This window comes from Phaethon aethereus, assembly GCF_964289735.1.
Source record: "Phaethon aethereus genome assembly, chromosome: 2".
Lineage (NCBI taxonomy): Eukaryota > Metazoa > Chordata > Aves > Phaethontiformes > Phaethontidae > Phaethon > Phaethon aethereus.
Genome location: NC_138582.1, coordinates 127,890,049 through 127,914,138, shown reverse-complemented (window position 1 = coordinate 127,914,138; position 24,090 = coordinate 127,890,049). Strand labels below are relative to the sequence as shown.

The window sequence follows — 24,090 nt, the reverse complement described above, 5'->3', positions numbered from 1 at the left end:
GCTAAGGAAAAAAAAAAAATGTATTGCCCTATATGTTTCTAAAGCAAACAAGATACAGATACTCTTTACTCCTAGTAATTTTTTGTAAAGTTCTTCTGTGAACACTTTTCTAAGTAGGAAATTCCAGGATGTACTGAGTTTCTGCTGGAAAATTTGCAGTTGCTTCCGAAATGTTTCACTGTGTATAAAAGAGAGGAAGTAGAGCAAGACTCAAAACAGTTTTAGGCAAGAATGGCTGATAGGGTGTTGCTCTGAGGGCTGCAAACCAAATCCTGCATGGTAGAATAAAACCAGATAATGGTGGACACCGATAAGTGACTTGCAATTTGTCCTGGGAGAGCAATTTGTCCTTCTAGCTCACTTAAAACTGTTTGGAGAGTTTGAGGCGAAACCTAATGATGCATGTCTGCTAGCCAAATGAATCATCTAATACTGGACAACTATCGAAACTGGACTGTTTGGCTATTTGGAGTGAGTGTGAAAAGAAAAAAAAAAATTAAGTGCTTAAGATCTGAAAGCTCTGGATGGCATTGAGCAGACCACACTTTAGAAAACATGGCAAGACATCTCTGGAAATAGAGACATCTTTTTAATAGCCAAGGCCAAAGCATGATCTTTCAATTTTCTGAAAGAGAAGGAAAAAGTAGTAAGTTATTTGGGAGTAGAACCTTGTCTGGAAAAGACATAATGTAATAGTGGCAGGGGAACCAAGCATCATTATGCATCACAGCAGATAATAGGAATCAAAAGCTGTACTGGTTTGCATGGCAAGCTTCTAGTAGTGGAGGGGCTACAGGAGTGGCTCCTGTGAGATGCCAGAAGCTTCCCCTATGTCCAATAGAGCCAATGCCAGCTGGCTCCAAGATGGACCCACTGCGGGCCAAGACCAAGGCAATCAGTGATGATGGCAGCACCTCTGGGATAATGTATTTAGGAAGAGGGGACAAAAAAAAAAAACCTGTGCAATTGTAGTCAGAGAAAGGAGTGAGAATATGTGAGAGAAACAACTCTGCAGACACCAAGATCAGTGAAGAAGGAGGGGAGGAGATGCTCCAGGCGCCAGAGCAGAGATTCCCCTGCAGTCCGTGGTGAAGACCATGGTGAGGCAGGCTGTACCCCTGCAGACCATGGAGCTCCACAGTGGAGCAGATATTCACCCGCGGCCCGGGGAGGACCCCAGACCAGAGCAGGTGGATGCCCGAAGGAGGCTGTGACCACATAGGAAGCCCATGCTGGAGCAGGCTCCTGGCAGGACCTGTGGCCCCGTGGAGAGAGGAGCCCACATTGGAGCAGGTTTGCTCGCAGGACTTGTGAGCCTGTGGGGGACCCACGCTGGAGCAGCCTGTTCCTGAAGGATGGCACTCCGTGGAAGGGACCCAGGCTGGAGCAGTTTGTGAAGAATTGCAGCCCGTGGGAAGGACTCACGTTGGAGAAGTTCATGGAGAACTGTCTCCCGTGGGAGGGACCCAACACTGGAGCAGGGGAAGAGTGTGAGGAGTCCTCCCCCTGAGGAGGAAGGAGCAGCAGAAAATAACGTGTGATGAACTGACCACAACCCCCATTTCCCGTTTCCCTGCCCCATTCTGGGGGAGGAGGCAGAGAAAATCGGGAGTGAGGTTGAGCCCAGGAACAAGGCGGGGGGGAGGGGAGGTGTTTTAAGATTTGGTTTTCTTTCTCATTATCCTACTCTGATTTGATTCGTAATAAATTAAACTGATTTCCCCAAGTTGAGTCTGTTTTGTCCGTGATGGTAATTGCTGAATGATCTCTCCCTGTTCGTATCTCGATCCACGAGCATTTCGCTATATTGTCTCTCCCCTGTCCTGTTGAGGAGGGAAGCGATAGAGCAGCTTTGGCGGGCACCTGGTCTCCAGCCAAGGTCAATCCACCACAAAGGCATAGTGAAAAATCAAGGGCACATATTGTTGCTGGTGACATATCAACAACTGGGTTGCAGTATGGCTGTTTTGTATCTATCTGCCATCTAAAGCCAGGACATGCTAGAGTGATGGACACACATGCAGTGGAGTGCATCAACATCTACAACAATAGCTGTTAAATGCACACATTAACAATTCTAAGCAAGAAGAAAAAAATCCCGAATCTAGACAACATACTTCTAAACTTCTAAGGAGATTCATACGTATAAAGAGATTTCACTCCATTCCTTTCACCCACTCCAAAATCAATTTTGTTTTTGCTACAAGTCCTATGAACAAAGTACAAATCAGCACTGACTGTGGATAACATATCAGGGCTGCTGAAGAAGAAGTTGTATGACTCAAGGGAAACACAATGTGACTTCCAATTCTCCTGTGCTCCTGGGAAAATCAAATACATAGCACATCCACCGATGTGAAGAAAGATGCTGAGTATCCACTGGCCTTCTCCAGACTTTACGTATGTGTGGAAAGATACTGCTTGCTCTTTTCCCTCTCTTTCCCCCTGCAGGATAAACATATCATAGAGACGAACACCTTACACTACACTGTCATCCCATGTGGCTATGAAGAATATTCTTTTATGACTCCTCCAAAATAAAATTTCAAAAAATGTAGAAAAAGAACTTAAGATTCTACAGAACAACTAGTGTCTAGGGAATACCAGCACAGCAGAAAAATAAGTAGTCCTGAAAAAATCAGGAAAAACAGAACATAAACTATTTTACTGCAGTTAGTCTCATCTGCATTTCTGTGGCATTCCTGTGTTACATGTTGATAGTATTAGCGTATTTGCCTGCAATCTTGAAGCATCCTTCACATTTCAGAGATTACATTTACAGCAATACGACACAAGGAAATGGAATGAAGCTGCACCGGGGGATTGGTGGTCCTAATGTCACTTAATATCCTGATCGGACATTAGGAAAAAGTTCTTCGCTGAGAGGGTGGTCAGTCACTGGAACAGGCTCCCCAGGGACATCGTCACAGCACTAAGCCTGTCAGAGTTCAAGGAGCATCTGGACGATGCTCCTAGTCATACAGCTTAGTTTTAGGTAGTCCTGCGAGGAGCAGGGAGTTGGACTCTATGACCCTTATAGGTCCCTTCAACTGAGATACTCCATGATACTATGATTTCCATTAATAAATATCTTATTTTTATAGTAGTTTGTGTAAAATACTCAAGTCCATATTCAGCACACACCTGCTTCATTACAGTTAATTGCAGCAAGATGGTTTTTGCCAGTCTGTTTGCGAGATAAACGCCTATACAGCTATAACACATTTATACATTTATAATAAGACTTGCTAGATCTTGTTGTTAAAAATGAGAGCCTTTTTCTTTTTACCTTTTTTTTTTATAAGTTATGTGATATTTTTTCTACAGCACCAAATCTTGGGAGCTTGTGATTAGGACAAAAATTTAAAATACTTGAAAACACTTATAAAGAAATTTGTTAAACCTCATGGCTGCAAAAGTGATTTGTAAATATGATTCAAGTATACCCTGAAGGTTTAAAGAGTGAATTATTATTTTATTTTGGGAGTGCTGAGTCATGATTTTTCAATACTTACAGCTGGCAGCTGCAAGACATTTGTAAGCTGGAATTCCAATTCAATGAGTAGCCTATAAAAATACTCAGACTAACATTTGAAACTTTTCAAGGTAGAGTCAATCCATACCAAAAGGTTTGCAGAGATAATAAATAACTTAAAAATACCATTGAGGCACCAGGAAGTATAAATTCTTAAAACCTCTTAGTATCTGTGTTAAAGGGGGTGGAGGGTGGGGTGGGTATATGTTTGTTTTAGAAAACCTAACTGCAGTCTCCCAGGCTTTAAAATGTTGATTAACTGCAAAGACAAGGAACAGACTTACTCGATGGAAGTAGTGAACTTTTTTTGCCCTAAGGAATATCTGAGATGATAAATAACAGGCTAGCAGGTAAAAAGAATGAGAAATACTAAGCGTATGTTGTGGACGATAATGATATTTTTCATATATTTTCTTTCTTGTGTTCCTCAAAGGTTTCCTGCAGGAAAGATGCAACCTCTCTAGGACAAGGCATTTGCCTGGTTTCAAAGACCATTAATTTTTTTTCATCCTCTGCACTTTTATGCTAGCAACCACTTATTCTGCTTGTTGTGCTGTACTCAAACATTTTACTAAATATGTCAGCTTCATCCTTTCAACCTTGTAATGGTAGAATATTATAATAAAATATACCTCTATTCAAATGAAACTTTTGTTCAGATGTAGTTTCTGCCAAACTTGTACCACTATCATCTGAATGAAGAAAGCAAATGTGGCCAAAAAAAAATGCTTAGATAGCTTATATGTCCCACATACATTTCTTCCAGTCTATACATCCATGTATTATAATAAACCATGTATTGCACTAAGTTTAAAGTGAAATTGCAATCATGTAAAGAGGTAGATAATACATTTGGGTTTAGCACATCATAATTAAGTTTTTCTTCCTAAATTAATCAGACTCACCTCTTAGAACAGAAATTGTAATAACCACTTTCCTCTAGAACCTCTTCAATTAGAATCTACAACATAAAATACATTAATTTCAGTAAATTACTTTTATTAAAAGTAATAAATTAATACATATATGTATATTTATAGCTTACCTGCAACTGTTCATATGTCATGCCTTCTGCTATGTCAGAAGTGCCAACAATACCTTAAAGTAAAAGGCAAGTAATGTTATACTACTGCATTTGGGGTTTATGCTCCCTCATCAGTTTCTTAGCAATTCCACTAGAAATTTATGAGAGAGATGCTTGATTATCAGCAGCTCATTCCACTGACCACAACAACCCCCTGCAAAGGTAGGAGGCATCTGATGGCATAATGTGAACATCTGAGGCACACAATGTTATCTCACATTATGAAAGAGTTCTAACTGATAGAAAATATTTTAAATACTTCATGTAAGACAACACAGCAATGCAACTTTCTTATTCTTCCCCACTTACAATTTATAGTGGAAAGGGCACACAGCCAGCAGCAATTTGTGAGGACAAAAGTATTCTTTGCAGGTTATGAGATTCAAAAGTTACAGGTACTGACCATCTGAACAAATTGCATTGTTATCTCCAGGAACAAAATAAAGCTCATATTCAAAGTGACTGTTGGGGACTCCTTTCCTACTCAAATATCACCCTTGACATCTAATTGCCAGTTGCAGCGAGCGGCTGCGTGGTGCTTAGTTGCTGGCTGGGGCTAAACTACGACAATTATTTTTGGGGGTTTGCAATAAACTGTGGAACTGATATGCTAGTTTCAACATACAGGCCAGCAAAACCAAAGTTTCTAAGCCTTCCTTCTGGCACCACAGTCTTTCACGTTACTATGTCCTCTAGTCCATGGATTGTGACATGGCTTTTCCTGTATTTAGAAGAATGGAAATGGCACAAATACCAAAACACAGGCTGCACAGTTCCCTTATGTCCACTGCACAAAGAGGCATATGATGAAACAAGCCTTCAAACTAGGAATTGTGGTTCCCCACCCTGGACGACGCCAGTGATGGTAGGTTTGATTAAATACGGAATTAATGATTTATCACACAGAGTATCACTAGTCCAAAGTATATTTGACACTATTAATTTTCCAAAGTGTATATGTATACTTTACATTATATAAATGTGGTATAGCACACAGCATTTCCCTCATCAAGTTTGTAGGGCTGGATCTAGCTAAATAATTAAATCATCCCAGTATAACTGTTTCAAACATGACAGAAGAACAGCATAGGGTTTAAAGAGTTTGTTTTAAAATCACATGCAAGGACAGGTAGATGCTAAGTAGGACATTTTCAGTTACAAACACTTCTCTTGATTTTCATGGATGAATCATGTGCTATTTGCATCTTTGATATTTCTTTGTAATTCCAAAGTATAGTATACTCTCTTAAACTAGTAGAACGGTCCATCAGTGGTAAACTGCGTATCTTACCAGGAATTAAACCAAAAAACAAACACACAAAAAACACCAATAATGAGAATCAGTATAGTCAACATAACTTCACTGTCTTTAAAGACAGGTCTCAGATGAGCAATTCCTTCTCCTTTGATACCACACACTTTATTAGAAATATATATGCCACTACAGCAGTTTTGTTGCGTTCTTTACCTTTTCTATCATCTGGAAGCAACATATTTCCACCTGAAGAGAGAAGTACCACATGCCCATCTGCTGTGAAGAAGTTTGGCTCAATCAGTTCAGGAGAACCTTGCAGCAGCTGGGGAAGAAAAAAAAGATAAAAAAGCAAAGGACACCTGAAATCTCCATCCTTCCCATTTGCCAAATCTTCAAACTTCTATGAGGCAGTTTACAGTTTCCTATGCTTCCCAGTGCAATCAGAAGTCAACGGAGATTTCAATCATTTTTAGAGTAATGAAAAAGTGAACACAGTTATGAACATCCCACCTTCTTCTCTCCAGAAACAATGACTGAACATTACAAACTGCCAATCTGCACTTACTATAAAGCACGGAGTTCTTTAGACTATCTAAATAAAATGTCATAAACTATACATTTGTGTGAAGATAAACAGGGAAGTGTATTCCCTCGAACCTAAGAAAGAAACAGCTGATGAATCTCATTTTCAAAACTGGGGCTTCAAGTGAAATTGTTAGTCCATATTCAAGTGGTATAATTCCCATCAGAGGGTTCCCAGCACCTCTGAAAACTGAAAGTCAGTTTAGCTACTTGATTATGGGAACAAGGATACTGACATTACACTTAAAAACATCTAGTTTTGAAAATATCCACCGGTAACAACTTTGACATGAAACTATCTTTGTGGGGGGGAGAGAAATTCCAGTTATGCATTTCTGCAGCGTGTTAACATTTTTACAGTTACAGAAACAGAATAATATCCGTTGTTGGAAGACATTTACCCCACCACCGATCAGTGGAGAGATGTCTTTGTCTGTTATTCTAATTAGGTTTTCTAATTCAGCATAGTTAAAAACCCATGATTTTTACATTTTATTTGCAGAAATCGCACTTCATCATAACAACACTTGCTGGAAAAGTTCATCCTAATTCTTTTCTCTACTTAGGTTCTTGCTACTACATCCAAATGATATCCATGTTATGCAACATATTTATGGTGGTGATTTTGGTAGAATATGTACCATTTATTCACTGATGTTTATCAATTCTCCATCCTTTTAACTGCTTTTTTTGTTGTTTTCTATTAATAGTTTCTAGAAATATTTCCTTCAAGGTAGAAATGCCCAGAATTGCATTCAGTATTTCAAATATCTTCAATTTACTACCATTTACTTTTTAGATGGTCTTTTTCTTCAGGTTTAAATCAAATAGTTTTGAAGCTAACACAATTTTACAGTTGATAACATTTATAAATTTATAAATAAATAAGTTCCTTTATCCCTAGACACTTGAAAATTAAGTTAATGTTATAATAAACACTTCCTTTTTCTTACCATATTTTTGGGCATCCTTTCCTGAAAACATCAACTCAATACACAGTTAGCAAGTATATCCTTAGATTTAGGATATGGCTGAAATACAGGAATTGTGTAATATAAATCCCAGCTTGATTTACAGGACAGCAAATTGGCATGAAACTGATGGCTCAGAGAGAGGCCTCTCTAACTATCTTTCAAATATACTACCAATGTAGATGCTAAGGAGCCACCCTTCAAGGAGCTTAAGCATCTCAAATTATTAGAAAAGTACAGGAAGGGTTTAGCATTTGGAGTCAGTCCATTCCATAGCAAACAATGACTTAGAAGATTCCACAATTCAGTGCAAGTAGGTGACAATCAAATTAGATTACACAGGGGAATTATGTGAGTGATAAGAAATTATCTTTTTCATCAAATTTTAGATACAGTGACATGCCTAATAACTGCTCTGTCATCAATTAAAAAATTAAATAGCTTCAGTCCCCCACAGTATACAGATGCCAAAGATATCATTTTCAGAACCTCTGCTGACTACAGTCTTCTAAGGAGATTTTGAAGGAACATTTAGAAATCCTGATATTAGTCATTAGCTCTTTTTCTGTTGGAGAGCACCCAGGATGTCATTGGAAAACATGCAGCCATGGTCCTTTAGTCATGCCATTTTTGCAAATCTGCGGTATTTTTAAACTGGTGACACTAAACCGTTTCTGACACACTATGCAACAATGGGACAGGGCGTGCTATATTCAAGACTCTCTGGGACAGTGCTTTCTTAAAGTTCATAGTTTTAGTAGGAACACATTCCAAAGCATGAATAATAATGGGAAACTAGTAGTAAAATAAGAACTGCTCACATAAATTAAGTGCTTACATAATCTTTATCAGCCTTTGCCACAAAAAGTTACATTTTCCTTCCTCTTCTCTTTCTGAGCTCTGATGAGATGAAGTTTGATTGTGCATATTAGCAGCCAGCAGGTCCTTTCCATTTACAAAAAAATGTTCTAATGATCAGGCACAAACTTGAAACCAATCTGTAGAAACTGCTTACTTAGGAAGCCTCCTAAGTATATATTTTCCAAATAAAGGATAGCTAGAGAACATGCTAATATTTCCTTTTAAAAATGGAACCTTATACTTATATTTTTGTGATATTAATATCAATAGCTTAATTGAAGTAGAAGAAGAGACAAAGTCAACCATAGGTAGCAATTGGTGTATTATACCTTTTTCATTTCTGATTTCAGATTACAAGGATTGCTCTGCTGACTGAAGAGGGACTTCTTGAATCGCTCAATTATCCTCCTTTTCAAGTTGCATTGCAAAGCTGGAGGAAGCTATATGAAACAAAGAAACAGATATTTTCACTGCTCAGTTACACCTCCCATAAAGATGACCTAATCAGCAGTACCATTATTGAAAAAAGTAGTTACACTGCAAAAAGAAACATTGATGTTTAATAGCATAGTGATAAACAACAGTACAAGACTTGATTTAGTGGCATATTATAATAATGCTCCTTAGGTTGACCATTCTGTTAGGCTTGGCATATCATATAACTCATTCCCTCTAGCCTTGAAGGTAAAGACCATTATAATAAGTCTAATATAGGTAATACTAGATTTGCCTCCCTGATCAAAGTGCCAGTATTTGGGACATTTTTCTACAGATGAAGCCCACAGAAGATTGAACTAGATTTCACACTGGCTGTAATGAGTCACTCTAGCTGAAATTAATGGAACTTCAAGAAGCTTAGACCTTCATTCAATGTGTGTAGAAATTAACATGAATCTTCCTCACTGCTTCAACAGGCTCTTTCAAGGTCCTTATGTACATCCTAATAAAGTTCACAATGTCTCTTTTGCTAGAAGTTTCCTGTGGGAGGTAATTTACATTTCAGTTGTCTATAAAGCAAAACCGATTTGGTATACTTTTTCTCCTGTATTTTTTGGTTGAGAAGTACACATCTTTCCACTATATTTACAAAAGAAAAGCACAAATCATATTTTATTATGTTTTAAAGTCTTCAGTAGACAGTTCAGAGGAGGTCTCTTCCTTTGCTCTTTGAGATTTTAAAATCATTTTTATGCTCCAACAGTAAATGTAAAGCTTCAGCTGTTGGTCACTGCAGTGACACCAACCCAGCCTGATAAGAATTCTATGGTATGTACTTCCCTTTTGGAAGGCTCTCCTATGCTGTTTCTGTAGTTACTTATACCTGCAGATAGTGTTTATAAAACTATGATTTTCTACCATTTAGTGTAGAGTTTATAAGCACATCACTGATGTAAATTCACAAAGCTTTTTGACTACTGAAGGAAGGTTTGACCACTTATGATTCACATTCAGACGCTGTCACAGTATACATTATAAAGATTTTTTTTTTTCCCATTGGAATATATTACTGCTCTTAGATGGCTAGAAATCTGGAACAGCTTTATTGGCCTCACAGGAGTCCTGATTTGCTCTGGCAAACCATGGATCAAGGTTACATCCTAAGCATAGAAGACTTGATCAGACAGCTGGTTGCATACAATTTTTTATTACAGATAGATACTACTTTCTTTTTATGCAGATAAAACACACGTGTAAGGCCTTAAGTCAGGTGTTGAATGTTCCTTAGCCTATAAATTAGCAAAAAAAAAAAAAAAAAGATGCCTTAGGAAAGGTCTGTAAGATACTCTATAGACTACATGCCACTGCAATGAACTGTGTGCAGTTAATGTACCACGGGCACACTGGGGTATTCTGAAGCAAAGGTGATAAAGGACAAGTCCGCCGCATGAGGAACTCGGTGTCGCCTCAGGCAAAATTTTAGCTTTTGTTTTAATGAAATCAGATGTCAGATCAGTTAAAAAAAAAAAAAAAGACCAAGGATTTACATAATGCTTTTTTGAAAGCGTTCTCTTACATTGTTTTCCAGAGATTGCTCTGGCTCTTGTTGCCATGGAAACCGGGGAAGGCCGCTGGCAGCCAAAAACTAACTGGCAAGAACTCTCCTGTGTAAACTTCAGTTTACAACTGTCAGCTGAAATATGTTCCTGAGTTTTAGAAAACAGCTACGTATTATAAAAAATATTCCACCTTAGATTTGCAAGAACATAAACAAGTACAAGAGAAACACACAGTACACGGTGAACAGTACAGCCGTGGATCCTGGTTTCTCTGCCTTCCCATTCTGAAACACACTGACACCGAAAGCATCGAAGTTGTTACTACCGCTTCAAGTGGTCAATTCTGAGCAGGTCTTTGAGTTGCTGCTAGTTCTTAGTTATCAGGCATCCATGTTATGATAACTTGCGTTAATTAGCAGGCCACTTGAGAACACCTTCTTCAACACAGAGGGCAGGTTCACTGAATGAGCATCTTGGACATACTCCTAATACAGCATGTAAAGACTAACTGCCTCATTTCTGTTAGCAACTGAAGGAGATCATTCTTGCAATAAATTCCATCAATTCCAATTATTTTAAATAACATGTTTTTCTTTGTCCCTGATAATTTATTTCCTGTGTTACCTGTTTTGATAAGCTTGACAGGTTAAAAAAAAAAAAAAAAAAAGACATGTAAAATACATGCAAGTGCAGTTATGCTATTCTGTTCTAAACAAAAACATACAGATTTGGCTCAGCAATCTGAAACCCCCTGAGGTGATAAGCATCACTTTCCAAATGTAAACATTTCATTTTGGAAAATAAAAATATCTTTAATAATAACGAATTTTGCAAGCGACTGAATGGCAACCATCTTTCTGGAGAATAAAAAGTTTTCTGTCACATTTTTAGTTAAGAGTTCAGTGCAGATTTATATCAGCTCCATCTTTATTTGGAACCAGAATGAAATAACTTTTACTCTCTTTCACTGTGACACAGTTGAACTTAATTTTAAATTAAGTCTTCAGTTTGAAAAAGATCTGACATTTCAAAATATTTAACATATTGAGGATTTGAACTGTTGCACTAGAAATCCCAAGAAATTATTACTATTTATTGATAAATAAAAATTATTACTTAGACGTTATTTAGAAATTACTGCTATCGAGGAAAGCATTTTATGTACTGCCCATGTCAGGATACGATATTAAGTCACTTAAAATAGTCACATTGCTGGCATGACAGAATGTAAAAATAATTTACTGTATGATCCATTTTTCTGAGGTGAGCCAATGAATTTTTTTCATATGACTCAATTATTGCCATCCTCCACATACTAATATTCAAGGTTAGTCTTTATTTAAATGATATCTTTTTAAAGCATCCTGCCATCTGCAAAAATGTCAAGTTCTGTTGTTTTTAAAGAACAGTGACTAAATTAGCCCCACTTTGCAGTACCATCATTTTGACAACAGCAAATAAGAAAAATGTATAGAATGTCAGAAGCAACAGTAATGCATACTTGAGTGATGAAGATAATCTTGTGCAGCTGAATAAGAATCTGCTGAACAGGGTCACTGATCTGACGCACCTTCCGTTGTGATACAGCAATTCCTGACGATGCTGTAGGTGACAACAGTAAAATCAGGAGGATAGCTTGTTTTGTTGCCATAATATATTAATAGTGTACACCATTTAAAACCTGTACATGTAAATATTAAGTTTTAATGCATTAGTTGTTTTTCCAATAGTGTTTGGAACAAAAAAGGATAATCTAAAAACTTAAAAGATTAGACAATGTAATTGATAATGGGTTTCAGAAGAAAATCCCTTTCTCTGATTCACTTCTAAGTTACTCTAAGAAAGCAGAAGTATTAATGTACCTCACTAATGATAAAAGTTTTCCTACATTTATTCAAAAGGAAATTTAAAGATATGATACACAGTATTTTCTTATTTTAAATGATTTTTTTACTTAGACTAACACACATTATATTAATTTTTGTACATATTTTGACGTTATGAATTTTATTTTCATTTTACCATAAGAATTACAATACAATGCCTGATGCAGACCATTTAGGGAACAATTGTATTAAAATATATTTTTATGTTGCCTTATAGTGATGTGTGTTGCTTTATCACGGCTACTTTTAGTTTCCAACATCTAGCAAGAGCATGTTTTGAGAGAAACCTCAAGAAAATATGCAAGAAGCTATGAATCTCTTGGGTCTTCTTCACTTTGCATCAGAAAATTAGTAAATTAGTGGTTTCTGTTCTTTGTCATAAATTCCTCCCCACCAGAGATCACCCTATCTAAAGGACGTATTTGATGGAGACTGTAGAAAGAACCTATTACCAGCAATCTCCATGATCAAAATGACACCATCATAAAGCACGTAAGCAGCATTTTCCATGTTTAGAATAAAAGAACATCAATGCTAAGCAAAAAATAATGCTGTAAAAATTTCTCTCCCTGCAAAGGAAAGAATACAGACAATTGCTCTGTATTACAGACTGTATATTGTTTTGCTTGTAAATTCCATAAAAATAGTAGTGTTGACCTGTGAATATAATGGAAAAGTGGGTCTTAAAAACTTTTAAATGCAAAGCTAGTTAGATATTGAAAGAAAAATGCATGAGGTTAAGCAAACCACAAAATGGGGTTATGCAAACCAGAAAATATTAACACAGATTCAATTCCCATGTACATATCCATGTAATTATGAACTACGCACATTATACATACACTATATATAATGAAAATTTTATCCCCCACATCCTTGCCATATTATTTGGGATATGAAGTTGGCCTGATTGAAGAAAAAGAAAAGACTAAACAAGTTTAGAAATTAAATATTTTATTCTGTTTTGAAAAGTGTTGTGTCTCCTAATATCATTTTTCTAAGCATTAACATTTCAGGTAGACCTGTGCACTACACACATCAGAAGATAAAATATTCATTGTCTAACTACTCAAAAGAAATCATGAAGTTGGAGATCCACAATAAGAAAGTATTGGCACTTTGAGAAAATACATTGCTATAACTTGTTTCTAACATTTTCTTCTAAATGAGATATTAAACTTTTTTGTTAAAAACACATTGTGTTTGAACATTTCCTTTAACTATTACCTAACAACACACACAATAGATATTCGTACACAAATTCACAAACAGTGCAGAGTCTTGTATTTTAGAGCTTAACTATTTAATTGAGTATCCAAATGTGATTTTTGCTAAAAAGCATCCATCATACCAAATGACACTACATTTTGTAGTACAGACTGTGAAGTAAAGAACAGAGTCAGTTTAGAATTAAAAGGAAAAATATTACTTTAAAATTAAGAATATTGCAGTACTTCAAACATTTAGGTTTCTTCATATCAATTTTATTAGATTATTTTTGATTTTATTTAGACAAGTGTGAATTAATTATCATGGCAAGGAGCATGAAAGCTGAATTTTTCTTATCTTATGAAAATAGTGAGTAGGCATACAACTGTTCCTCTAAAGCTAGACTACCATCCTCTGCCACGCAAATCCATGTACTTAATGTATACTTTTCATAGACAAAAGCACTGCAAAGGAAGTAATGCTTGAATAGAAGCTATGCTTTTCTTTCAGTGAAATAACACAACAATTTTAATGTGTTCATTTACTTCTATGTGTTAAAATCTGATTTAAAAAAATCAGCTATGTGAAAGTATTTACTTCTTGGGATCAAGGATTGAAAACAACAGCTGAAAGTGAAAGCTTATTTCCCACACTGAACTACTGTTTGGGACTAATATTTGAAAAATACTAACCAAAGGCAGCTTGATAAAAAGCAAAAACAAGTTCACTTGACTACCTAAATGAGTGAGTATTATTTAACATTTACAAAGCACAGTAAAATCAGTACTGATTTGTGGATATTATACCTAAAAGGTTGACTCTATTTTGTTAACTAAAGAGCATCTTGACCTTACCTATTGAATCAAAAAGTCACAATAACTTAACTGTGCTACATGGAATAATTTTCATTCCAGCCATTAGAACCAATAGAGAAATACTGCTGAGCAAGCTTTAGGTAATTTAAAAGAATTGGGACATAGAAGTAAATATTATGGATTCTACAAACTGTGCAGATTTACAAAATATCATTCAGATTTTGAGTACAAAAACTAAACAGAACAGCTTAATTCTTATTTACCTACTACTACTCTATCATGCTTTGGCTGCTGAGAAAGGGTATAGAGTCAGGACTAAATCAGATTATTGAATTTTTATGCTGTAAATCAGTTGTTATTTATGATTTCTAATCTTGTGTATTTGTCATACACACTGTCTGATCCAGAGATTAAATAAAAGCTTATCAGAAGACTGCCACTATAAAACACTTAGTGTATTACTAAAGAACATTAGTTAACAAAATTATCTTTCCAAGTTAATTATTAAACCTGGAAGGTATGCAAAGAGCTTATGTCCAAGTATTGAACTTCAGCCAGCAGCCCTGCATCTCTCTTAAATACAGTTACTCTAAACTACACTTCAGAAGCTAATTTAGACACATATTCTAAAATTTCCTCATACAGAAACACCCGGAAGATCCTAAAGTTTTATGTACAGACTCACATCCACCTAAACTTTTTTTTTTCCGCCTCAAACTGATCCGATAGCAAGAATGAAAATTCTACTGTGAGGGAGATGAAATCCAAATATCAAAATTAACTAGCCCACCACTGACCTATTATAATTTTTTTTTTCCTGTTGAATTTCTGTGCTGACTACTTTAACAAGAAGTAGAAGAGAGACATTCACAATCTGAAGTGTCTAGGGACCAACCAGATCTGAGCTGTGCTCTCAGAAAATAGAGAGATATAGAAAATGTCATTCTCTGTCACAGAAAGACGCATTGCTAGCGGGATCAGGAAGATAACGACATCATTGCTATTGCTGGCTTTTTTGTGGCAATGCCTTTTGGCAAATGGGTTGAGAGAGGCAAGTGAAATTCATTTTGACATTTTTTCCCTAAGTCTTCTCTTAATAATCAATAAGAGGAAAAGTTTTGCATTTCCTTTGAGTGACGTAAGGAAGAATTTAGGTTGGTCTTCCTGCTCAAGGTGACAGTGGAAGCCATGAAAAAATAATCTAAAATAGATGCCATGAGAAGAACAATTTTGATTCAGGTCTTTTTGCCTCATTTTCACCTCTCTATCAACTGTTTCAACACTGGTGAATTCAACCCTGAAATAAATAGTGTGGTCTTGTTATTACAGTCTAGGAATCTTCAGGTTTTGTTAGGACACTGATAAAAACTTTACTTCCTCAACATGTTACCTTTTTCACTGCTCCCTGTTCTGTGATATCTGACTTCTCCTTTGCTCTCAATGGTTTGTATTACAAAACAAAAGCAAATAAATGAGTGCCCTTTTCTTTGTTGGTTTTCTCAGATTTATTTTTTTTCTGAATAAAAATATTATATAGAATGATATAGGCAAACACAAAGGACCGAGTAGGACATAATATGGATTTCCCTGTTATTCAATGTATAGAGCTTTCTCTCTTTTCTAGTATGACAGCAGCAATATGACTTAACTGTCTAGGAGGTCCAAATGTAACGTCTACTTGTAACATGCTTCAAGGACAGCTAGAGACCCAATGTTCAGCTAGAAACTTTAGGAGTTCCCATAAAGTCCAAATATTGGGTTTGTGTGGCAAGGTTTTAGTCACGGTGTGGGTTGCAGGGGTGGCTTCTGCGGGAAGCTGCTAGAAGCTTCCCCTGTGTCCAACAGAGCCAATGCCAGCCGGCTCCAAGATGGACCCACTACTGGCCAAGGCTGAGCCCATCAGTGACAGTGGTAGCACCTCTGGGATAACATATTTAAGAAGGGGGAAAAAAATGGCAGGCAGCATTTGCAGCCAGAGAGAGGAGTAAGAATATGTGAAACGAATTCTGCAGATACCAAGGTCAGTGAAGAAGGAGGGGAGGAGATGCTCCAGCAGAGATTCCCCTGCAGCCCGTGGTGAAGACCATGGTGAGGCAGGCTGTACCCCTGCAGACCATGGAGCTCCACACTGGCGCAGATCTCCACCTGCAGCCCAGGGAGGACCCCGGACCAGAGCAGGTGGATGCCCAAAGGAGGCTGTGACCACATAGGAAGCCCATGCTGGAGCAGGCTCCTGGCAGGACCTGTGGCCCCGTGGAGAGAAGGAGCCCACATTGGAGCAGGTTTGCTCGCAGGACTTGTGAGCCTGTTGGGGACCCACGCTGGAGCAGCCTGTTCCTGAAGGACAGCACCCCGTGGAAGGGACTCAGGCTGGAGCAGTTTGTGAAGAACTGCAGCCCATGGGAAGGACTCACGTTGGAGAAGTTCATGGAGAACTGTCTCCCGTGGGAGGGACCCAACGCTGGAGCAGGGGAAGAGTGTGAGGAGTCCTCCCCCTGAGGAGGAAGGAGCAGCAGAAAATAACGTGTGATGAACTGACCGCAACCCCTACTGCCCATCCCCTTGCGTCACTCGGGGAGAGGCAGGTGGTAGAGAAATCAGGAGTGAAGTTGAGCCTGAGAAGAAGGGAGGGGTGGGGCGAAGGTGTTTTAAGATTTGGTTTTATTTCTCGTTATCCTGCTCTGACTTTGATTGCCAATAAGTTAAACTAATTTCTCCAAGTTGAGTCTGTTTTGCCCATGACAGTAATTGCTGATTGATCTCTCCTTGTCCTTATCTCAACCCACAAGCTTCTTCTTGTATTTTCTCTCCCCTGCCCAGCTGAGGAGGGAAGTGACAGAGCAGCTTTGGTGGGCACCTGGCATCCAGCCAAGGTCAATCCACCACAGTCCATATACTCCAGACCACTTTACAATTATATTCTTTTCAAATACAGAAGTATAGCACTATTTGGGAGTGAGGGCATGTGTGTGTGAATAGGCTGCTGAGCACTTTATCAAAACTTTTAAGAGTTTTCCCCAAAAGGAAAACATTACCAACAAAAGATATTGGATTTGCTCAAATTACCCACAGGACTGAAAATACCTACAAAAGCTAAAGCGTTTGTCTGCAGATGATTATAGCTCTGATACAGTTTAAACCCACTATCCAGCCATAATGTATGTTGGTCTTATAATGGCACTCTTCAGTAAACAGCATTGAAAACTTCTGAAAGTAGACAGCAACTTTTGATTTGTACTGCATAATTAAAATTCCTAATACAATTTTTATATCAAAAAGCTGTGAAATGGAAGTTAGTCTAGACAAAAAGTACTTTTTAAATGAAGATCAGTATTTCAACTGCTCAAAGGAATTTTCTTTCAAATATTATTTAATTCAGACAATATGCATTCTGAAATCACAGCTTAGCAGTTTACAGTATGTGAAGCTTCTCAGCATGAAAGAAAAGTATCTCAAATGCAATTTCTTTTATAGGAGAAATTCCCATTGCATCCAGCAGAAGTTTAGCCAGGATAATCACCATTAAAGTGAGGTCTTAATGATTTACTACTGGAATTCACATTTTTTTTAAATTCCTTAATGAATATTTCAGATAATATATTTGTATCTGAAATGTAATTATCTCATTTTCTAACATTTTAAAATATAATAATTAGATAATGCCATGATTATTTATATTGCAAAGAACTACATTGCAAAACTATGAAACTGCTATTCTGTCGTGAACAAATCCGCTATTTTCTTAGTGTGGACCTTGCACAGGAGCAGAGGTACTCGCAAGAGCAGATCAATAGGCAGTAAAGCTGAAGAAATAAAAGAGGAGACACTCTACATGCAACAGGAGAATAACGTTTAAAAACTTGAAAATCGTTAAGTTCAATTTAAGTTAAAGTTTGATTTGTTGCAAGCACAAAATTACCTGGTCGCAGTCTTGATCCCAGACCTTCAATATCATCTCTATTACTGTTTTAAAAAAAAAAAAAAAGTAAACTTGATTGAGTTTGGCATCAGTGACTGTAAAGGAAATATCAGTATTCCCTGACTCCTCCTCATGTTTCCTCTAAAGGAAATCTGTCCAAATTCACCAGTTTTTAACTGTACCTTTGTAAGTCACATAAAGGCTGGCTTACTCTACGAGTCCAAAATAGCATAACTACTACTAAATAAAAATTAGACTCCATTCATTTCCCTGCTCAGTTTTTAGCCTGAAAGTACAAAAACAGTAGGCAGGATTTTAATATTTAAAGCCCAATAATTCACTAGACTACACATTATTTTGCATTTGTACATGTTTAAGGAAATTTCAATTAACACATTTTATGGATAGAAAACATAAAGAATAAAGTAATTATTGTCCAGTGGATAAAAACAGGAGTAATAATGCATACAGTGCTAGTAAAGTGGGGGAAAAAACCTAATATTACATCACCAGGACAGCAATACCTCAATGTCAGAAATATAGGTCCAGATATTTCAGTGATAGCCTCTGGTCTATACTCAACCCAAACACTGTCCCAGACTGCAGTTTTCACTAGCTGAGATAACAACAAATGGTTAGAGACAGATGGGGAACTGAAAGAACCAATATGATGTCCTGATGGATGGCAGCCTCAGCAGCCCTAGCATGGCAAGAGTTTGTATGTATTTTTTAGGCAGTAGGGAAAATTACAGTTGCAAGGAGCAGTTATGAAGAAAGATAAGATAGTTTTGCTAATGTTTATGTGAGGGGCAGACATAAAGAACAAATGTGCTTGCTTTCGATGCTCAAGTGTTAGGAGGCTGCCATTACTGGCTGCAGCAGGACTGAAACTGGAAAGCTGGTAAGCAATAAGTGACAAGACTGGACAGTAATATGTTAAGAAAAACTCTGAAAGCAAAAATAAAGCGTGTCTGAAATGACAGGAAAAGCACAACCAGTAAAAGGATACACAGAGAAGATTGCAAGGTTGAGGGTGGAACTGTAGAAATGTTCATCAATACCATTATTATAAATACTTACCTAGTTAAACTAAAGGTAAAAGAAAAAAAAAATGTTCAGGAGGCAGATGAAGACAAGAGTGATGGGGGCGGGGATTCAAATGTGAAAGAAAAACAGAAATGAAGAAACGAAGAAACAAGATCAGAGTCTATGAATAAGAGTGGTGCCAAGCAGATCAGAAAAAATAATGGTTGGCCAAGAATGTGTTTGATGCATTTCTGAATAAATAACAGAAGAAAAAGGAAAGACTTTTAGAAGGAGAATGAGGATGGCCATGCCATATTCTATTTTGGTTTGTTTCCTTTTTGAAAGAAATGAGAAAGATTCCAGAATTCAAAAAAAAGATACCTGGGTTTATGTAGAAGGTCCAGAGGAGTTCAAAGGGACAAGATATTACTCTACACTATCAAATGCAAAACACATTTTCTACAGAAAAACAGACAAAACCAGAATTTGGCTAACCAACTAACGTCAGTTTAAGCTGATATAGCAAGGACTACTTTTAAAAACTATTTATCAGTTTAATGACAGTCCTCAAATTACTCACGTAAAGCTTCTGTGTGCAAACACCCTCAAAGAACATCCTCAAGCAGACTAAGTGGCTGAGATAAAATGAATTTGTAATGACAAGTAAGGAAATGTTTCATGAAGGCAATCACGCAACAGTTCCACTGTGAAATGACCGACTGGAATTGATCATAACAATGATCAATTATATAATCTATATTGAAATCATAAATCATGCCTACCTAATTTGAGGTTGTCTTTCAGAAGCACTAACACTTCGTTTAATTATACCTGAAACAAATGCATAAATATTATCTCCGCATTAAAAAAATATATACATACATGCTAATCTTTTCTGTTTCCCAGACATGGTGTCAAAATAACTTTTAAAAAGCAGTGTTAAACAAACTCCAAACCCCCATTTGACTATGGACCTGCTGCTTGATGTATCAGAGATTTGCTTGCATCAGTACTAAACTCTCGGCCCCACACAGTATTTTAATAAATACTTTCAGAATATCACAGAAACTAGTAACGTATGCTGACTAGATGTCCACAGAAGATGTATCTGGATTTGCATTAAATAACTATCTCACTTACTGCTGCCACCGTAGCCACAATATCATCTCTAGTCTGATAAAAAGCTAGAACATTTACCCACTTTCTCAGAAGGACCTTTGATGGGTTGCCTAAACCTTCTTCTACCAGGGTTTTATTGCCACCATTCTATTAGTTAACTATTCAAACTACAACATATACAATACCTTACTACTAAAATAATCCCACTGATTTTAAGACCTTGAAGACAGGGGTATGACCAGTTATTGATCAAACATCTACTCAGCAGTAAAACTGAACTAAATCATTTATGTCATTTATTGCATAGTGCCAAAAAATGTAAAGAAGGAAAGGTAAAGTTTGATGACAAATATTTATTATTTATGCACTTGGAAAGCATTGTCTTAAACTATTTGTCTTAAGCATTTATCTTAAAACATTACTGTAAAACCATTCCTTTGACAGTAATTTTGATACATGAGACCACTGTCTCCTACAAATGATATCTCACTTTGAATGAGGAATAAGTCTGTTTAAATCAAAAAATATGTCAGCTATCTGAATATCCGAGTAGTAAGATTAGGAATTTCTATGACAATTTTCCAGTACAATTAATGCATTTTAATATAATACCCTGCATCTTTGTCTACATGAGATGTTTTTCCACACTAGTAACATCACAAGAATTATCATAAAACACGAACAGAGGCATCTAACCACTCAAACAATAGCTAAGAAAAAAAAAAATTATGCAAAACTTACACTAATTTTTCCATTCTTTATGTTGTTACAGCAGTTATATTAGTTCTAGAGCAACAGCAGAGGACTTTCAGATAGCAAACACATTTCTGAGCCTTAAATATATTCTTTGTGTTCAAACATACTTTCTGTTGTGCTCGGAAATATAGTGCCTCTATTTTTCCTACTTTTCTGAGATTCTCTGAATCTAAAAAAAAAAAAATCCTGAAGGAGGCTGGCACCTGTCACACAGAATTCACTTTGAAACCGAAATAAACAATACATCTTTAGGCCAAATCTGTCTCCCTAAAAAGAATGCACACAGACAGATAGAATGAAAGAAAAAAGACACAGTATTTTATTCCTTGCTAACGCTTTGCTTCGCAAAACAGATATGAAAACTCTGTAGTAGTTAGCCTGAAAGAAGGTTTGATAAGAGCAGTTGATTCATTTAATAGCACATAAACCAGGCCGTTATAGAAGCAAAGGTACACCAATTAAATTTTAACACTGAGACAGGAAAATAGATGGGAATATACAATATCCACCATCTAGAAAGTATAAGAGGCCTTTGGAGATGAAACAATATGATTGTGCCTATGCAAGGAGCAGATATTTCACCTGCTTAGGATGCAAACATAATAATACAAACACAAAAGTATTTATATTCACTGAACCTGAATCATGTCGCTTGGGGTAAGGATTCTGAGTTACAACCTCAGACACTCTGTTATAACAAAGACTATAATATCTCATGGAAATATACGCAAGAAAATTTCACTAGAAAGCTAAGTTTGAACACAGTTGTTTACTATAATTTTAAAAACAGCTCTCCTTTCCAAGTATTCACATACAGAATTGGATTTGAAATACTACACCCTTTGGCTGTTTCAAATAAATGGTCTCTATCAGTAAAGGGCTCATATCCAAATTTTCTTGATCAGTTTGATGACTCACCACATTTGACTTGCTAATCTGCCAGTTTATGAGTCTATTTACAAGTGCACGATATTTTACACCAAACAGTCTCTCACCACTCACTGTACATGGCAGAGATGCAATATTTTCTGATTCATATGCTAAACTTAGGAAAATACTTATTAATGCTAAACAAAAAAAAAAAGAAATCATGATGCAGAACTTCAATAAACAATAGTCAACACTCCAACACCCTTCAGCGACAATTTTATTGCTTATTATTATGTTAGAGACCCACTGAGCAGCTACATTTGAGAGACGAGTCTCTTTATGAAAACACATTGATATAATTTCTTCAATAACTAAGCACAGGGAGACTCGGACATCTAAAAACCATTGTAACAAACACATTCATGTGTGTATACACATACCCATGAACAATAATGACTTTAGTTATAATCCTTAAACTTTTGCATAAGATTTATGCTACCCATACAAAGTCATACAGGGAGTAAGAAACAACACGGATGTGTAGGAAAGTTAACTAACATAAGTCATGGAGCACATACTGCACAGTTCAGCCCAGGATGTTACCTGGACCATATTTCCTTTTACCATGGTTACTCCTTTGACATGGATGGGAAAAGCAAGGCAACACTTATTTTTTTCAAATGCCTTGCAAGAGGGAATTTGTCAGTTCATGATCTCAAGGAAAATGAAATATAAATACTCTGTCTCTCTCCTGCTTTGTGCCCACCCTTGTTGAAGCATTAAAGAGACCCCAAAACCAAAGCTTTTGATCCTCATCAGCCTCCCTATTCTGAATAGCTCTATGAAGATACATATATCAAATGAGGCATCAAGCGTTTTTCCAACTGCTACTTTGTTTTTTTAATAGCTGATGTAATTAAAGCAACTTCTAAGGCTTTAACTTCATAACATGCACTGACATCAGTTCAAATCATACAAATGCATTCTAATATGCAGTTTAGTGTTTTTCTCTTGCAGGCACCTAACCATGTAATTTCAAGAAAAGAGCTTATAACATGATACAAGTTCAGAAAAAACATGGGAAGACAGTAACTTCTACTTTGGCTTTCATTTTCACTTCACTGGTATCTCTGAAAAAAAAAACCTCTGAAAACCCTTTCAAGTTTGATCAGGCTGATAGGAAAATTGAATCAAGATTTCACATTAGCAGAAAAATTCAGTCCATCTCCTTGAATAAAATGGAAACGATGGAAGACATTTTTTAAATGACAGCTTAACAAATCTTTTCAGGACAAAAGTTGGGTTACCCTTATTTACACAAAATACTCTTAGCAAGCTGCCTTTTAAGTCAGTGTACACTGGAATGGATAGTCCTAACCATGCTAATTAATCTATTTTGCAGAACAAACAGAATTAAGTTTTTTGCACATTAGCAGTGACTATATGTACAGCAACAGAAGTTGCCATAAACATATTTTAAGCTTAACTCAAGCACCACACAGGAAAACCAGGTCTTGGCAGATCTTGTTCTAGCTGATGTCTTCAACAAAGTCCCATTACACCGGGGTCTCAAGAGAAATCTGAATCTTAGACAAAGTCAAATTGGGGGAAAAAACCCATCAAAAACCTAAAAGCACTGTAAGATCTCCAAAATTCTTCACAGACAGCCCATTGTGCAAATTATGGGTTTCTTGATGCAATGATAATTTTCAACAAATTTCCTAAGCTTTTCCCTCACAAGCTAAAGAACCATATATAGCAGATGTGAGATGATCTTAACCCTAAGACTTACCAAACTATCTAAATGTCTTATGTAAAAAAGAAATATCTTCTCAAATCATCAAATCCACCAAAGAATACAATTGGTCTGAATAAAAACAAAACCAAAAACAAAATCCACACCAAAAAAAAAATCTGTGATCACAGAACTTGTAAGAGATAAGGTAGCTGCCTGCAGTTAAGCCCAGATTTTTAATTAAACTACTAGCTCCAGACAGCAGAAGTGCCATTACTGAATGGATATTTATTTCCTACTGTGTTTGTTGTTATCCTCAAAAATAGTTAAATTTGGAGCTGAGTGATAACCTAAACTCGGACCCCAACCATTTGCTACATGTAACACACAGAGTTCCTATTTTGAGAGTATGCTAGTTCTAGAAATTCCCAGTTATTCAACTGAATGCTTTTGACTGCTTTGGGCATTAC

The 24,090-nt window shown here is 36.7% G+C and overlaps 1 protein-coding gene across 1 annotated transcript in view; it reads right to left on the bottom strand.

Moving 5' to 3' along the window:
• The window catches only part of NEK10 (NIMA related kinase 10), a gene marked incomplete at its 3' end in the record, with an annotated part of 106,520 nt that overhangs the window by 10,271 nt on the left and 72,159 nt on the right, over positions 1–24,090 (bottom strand). The window contains exons 28-34 of the mRNA XM_081996485.1: positions 19,923–19,971; positions 18,115–18,152; positions 11,787–11,887; positions 8,618–8,728; positions 6,088–6,196; positions 4,581–4,633; positions 4,441–4,496 (exon numbers count right to left, since the gene is read on the bottom strand). Coding sequence (XP_081852611.1) covers positions 4,441–4,496; positions 4,581–4,633; positions 6,088–6,196; positions 8,618–8,728; positions 11,787–11,887; positions 18,115–18,152; positions 19,923–19,971 — 517 coding nt within the window. The remainder of the gene's footprint in view (positions 1–4,440; positions 4,497–4,580; positions 4,634–6,087; positions 6,197–8,617; positions 8,729–11,786; positions 11,888–18,114; positions 18,153–19,922; positions 19,972–24,090) is intronic.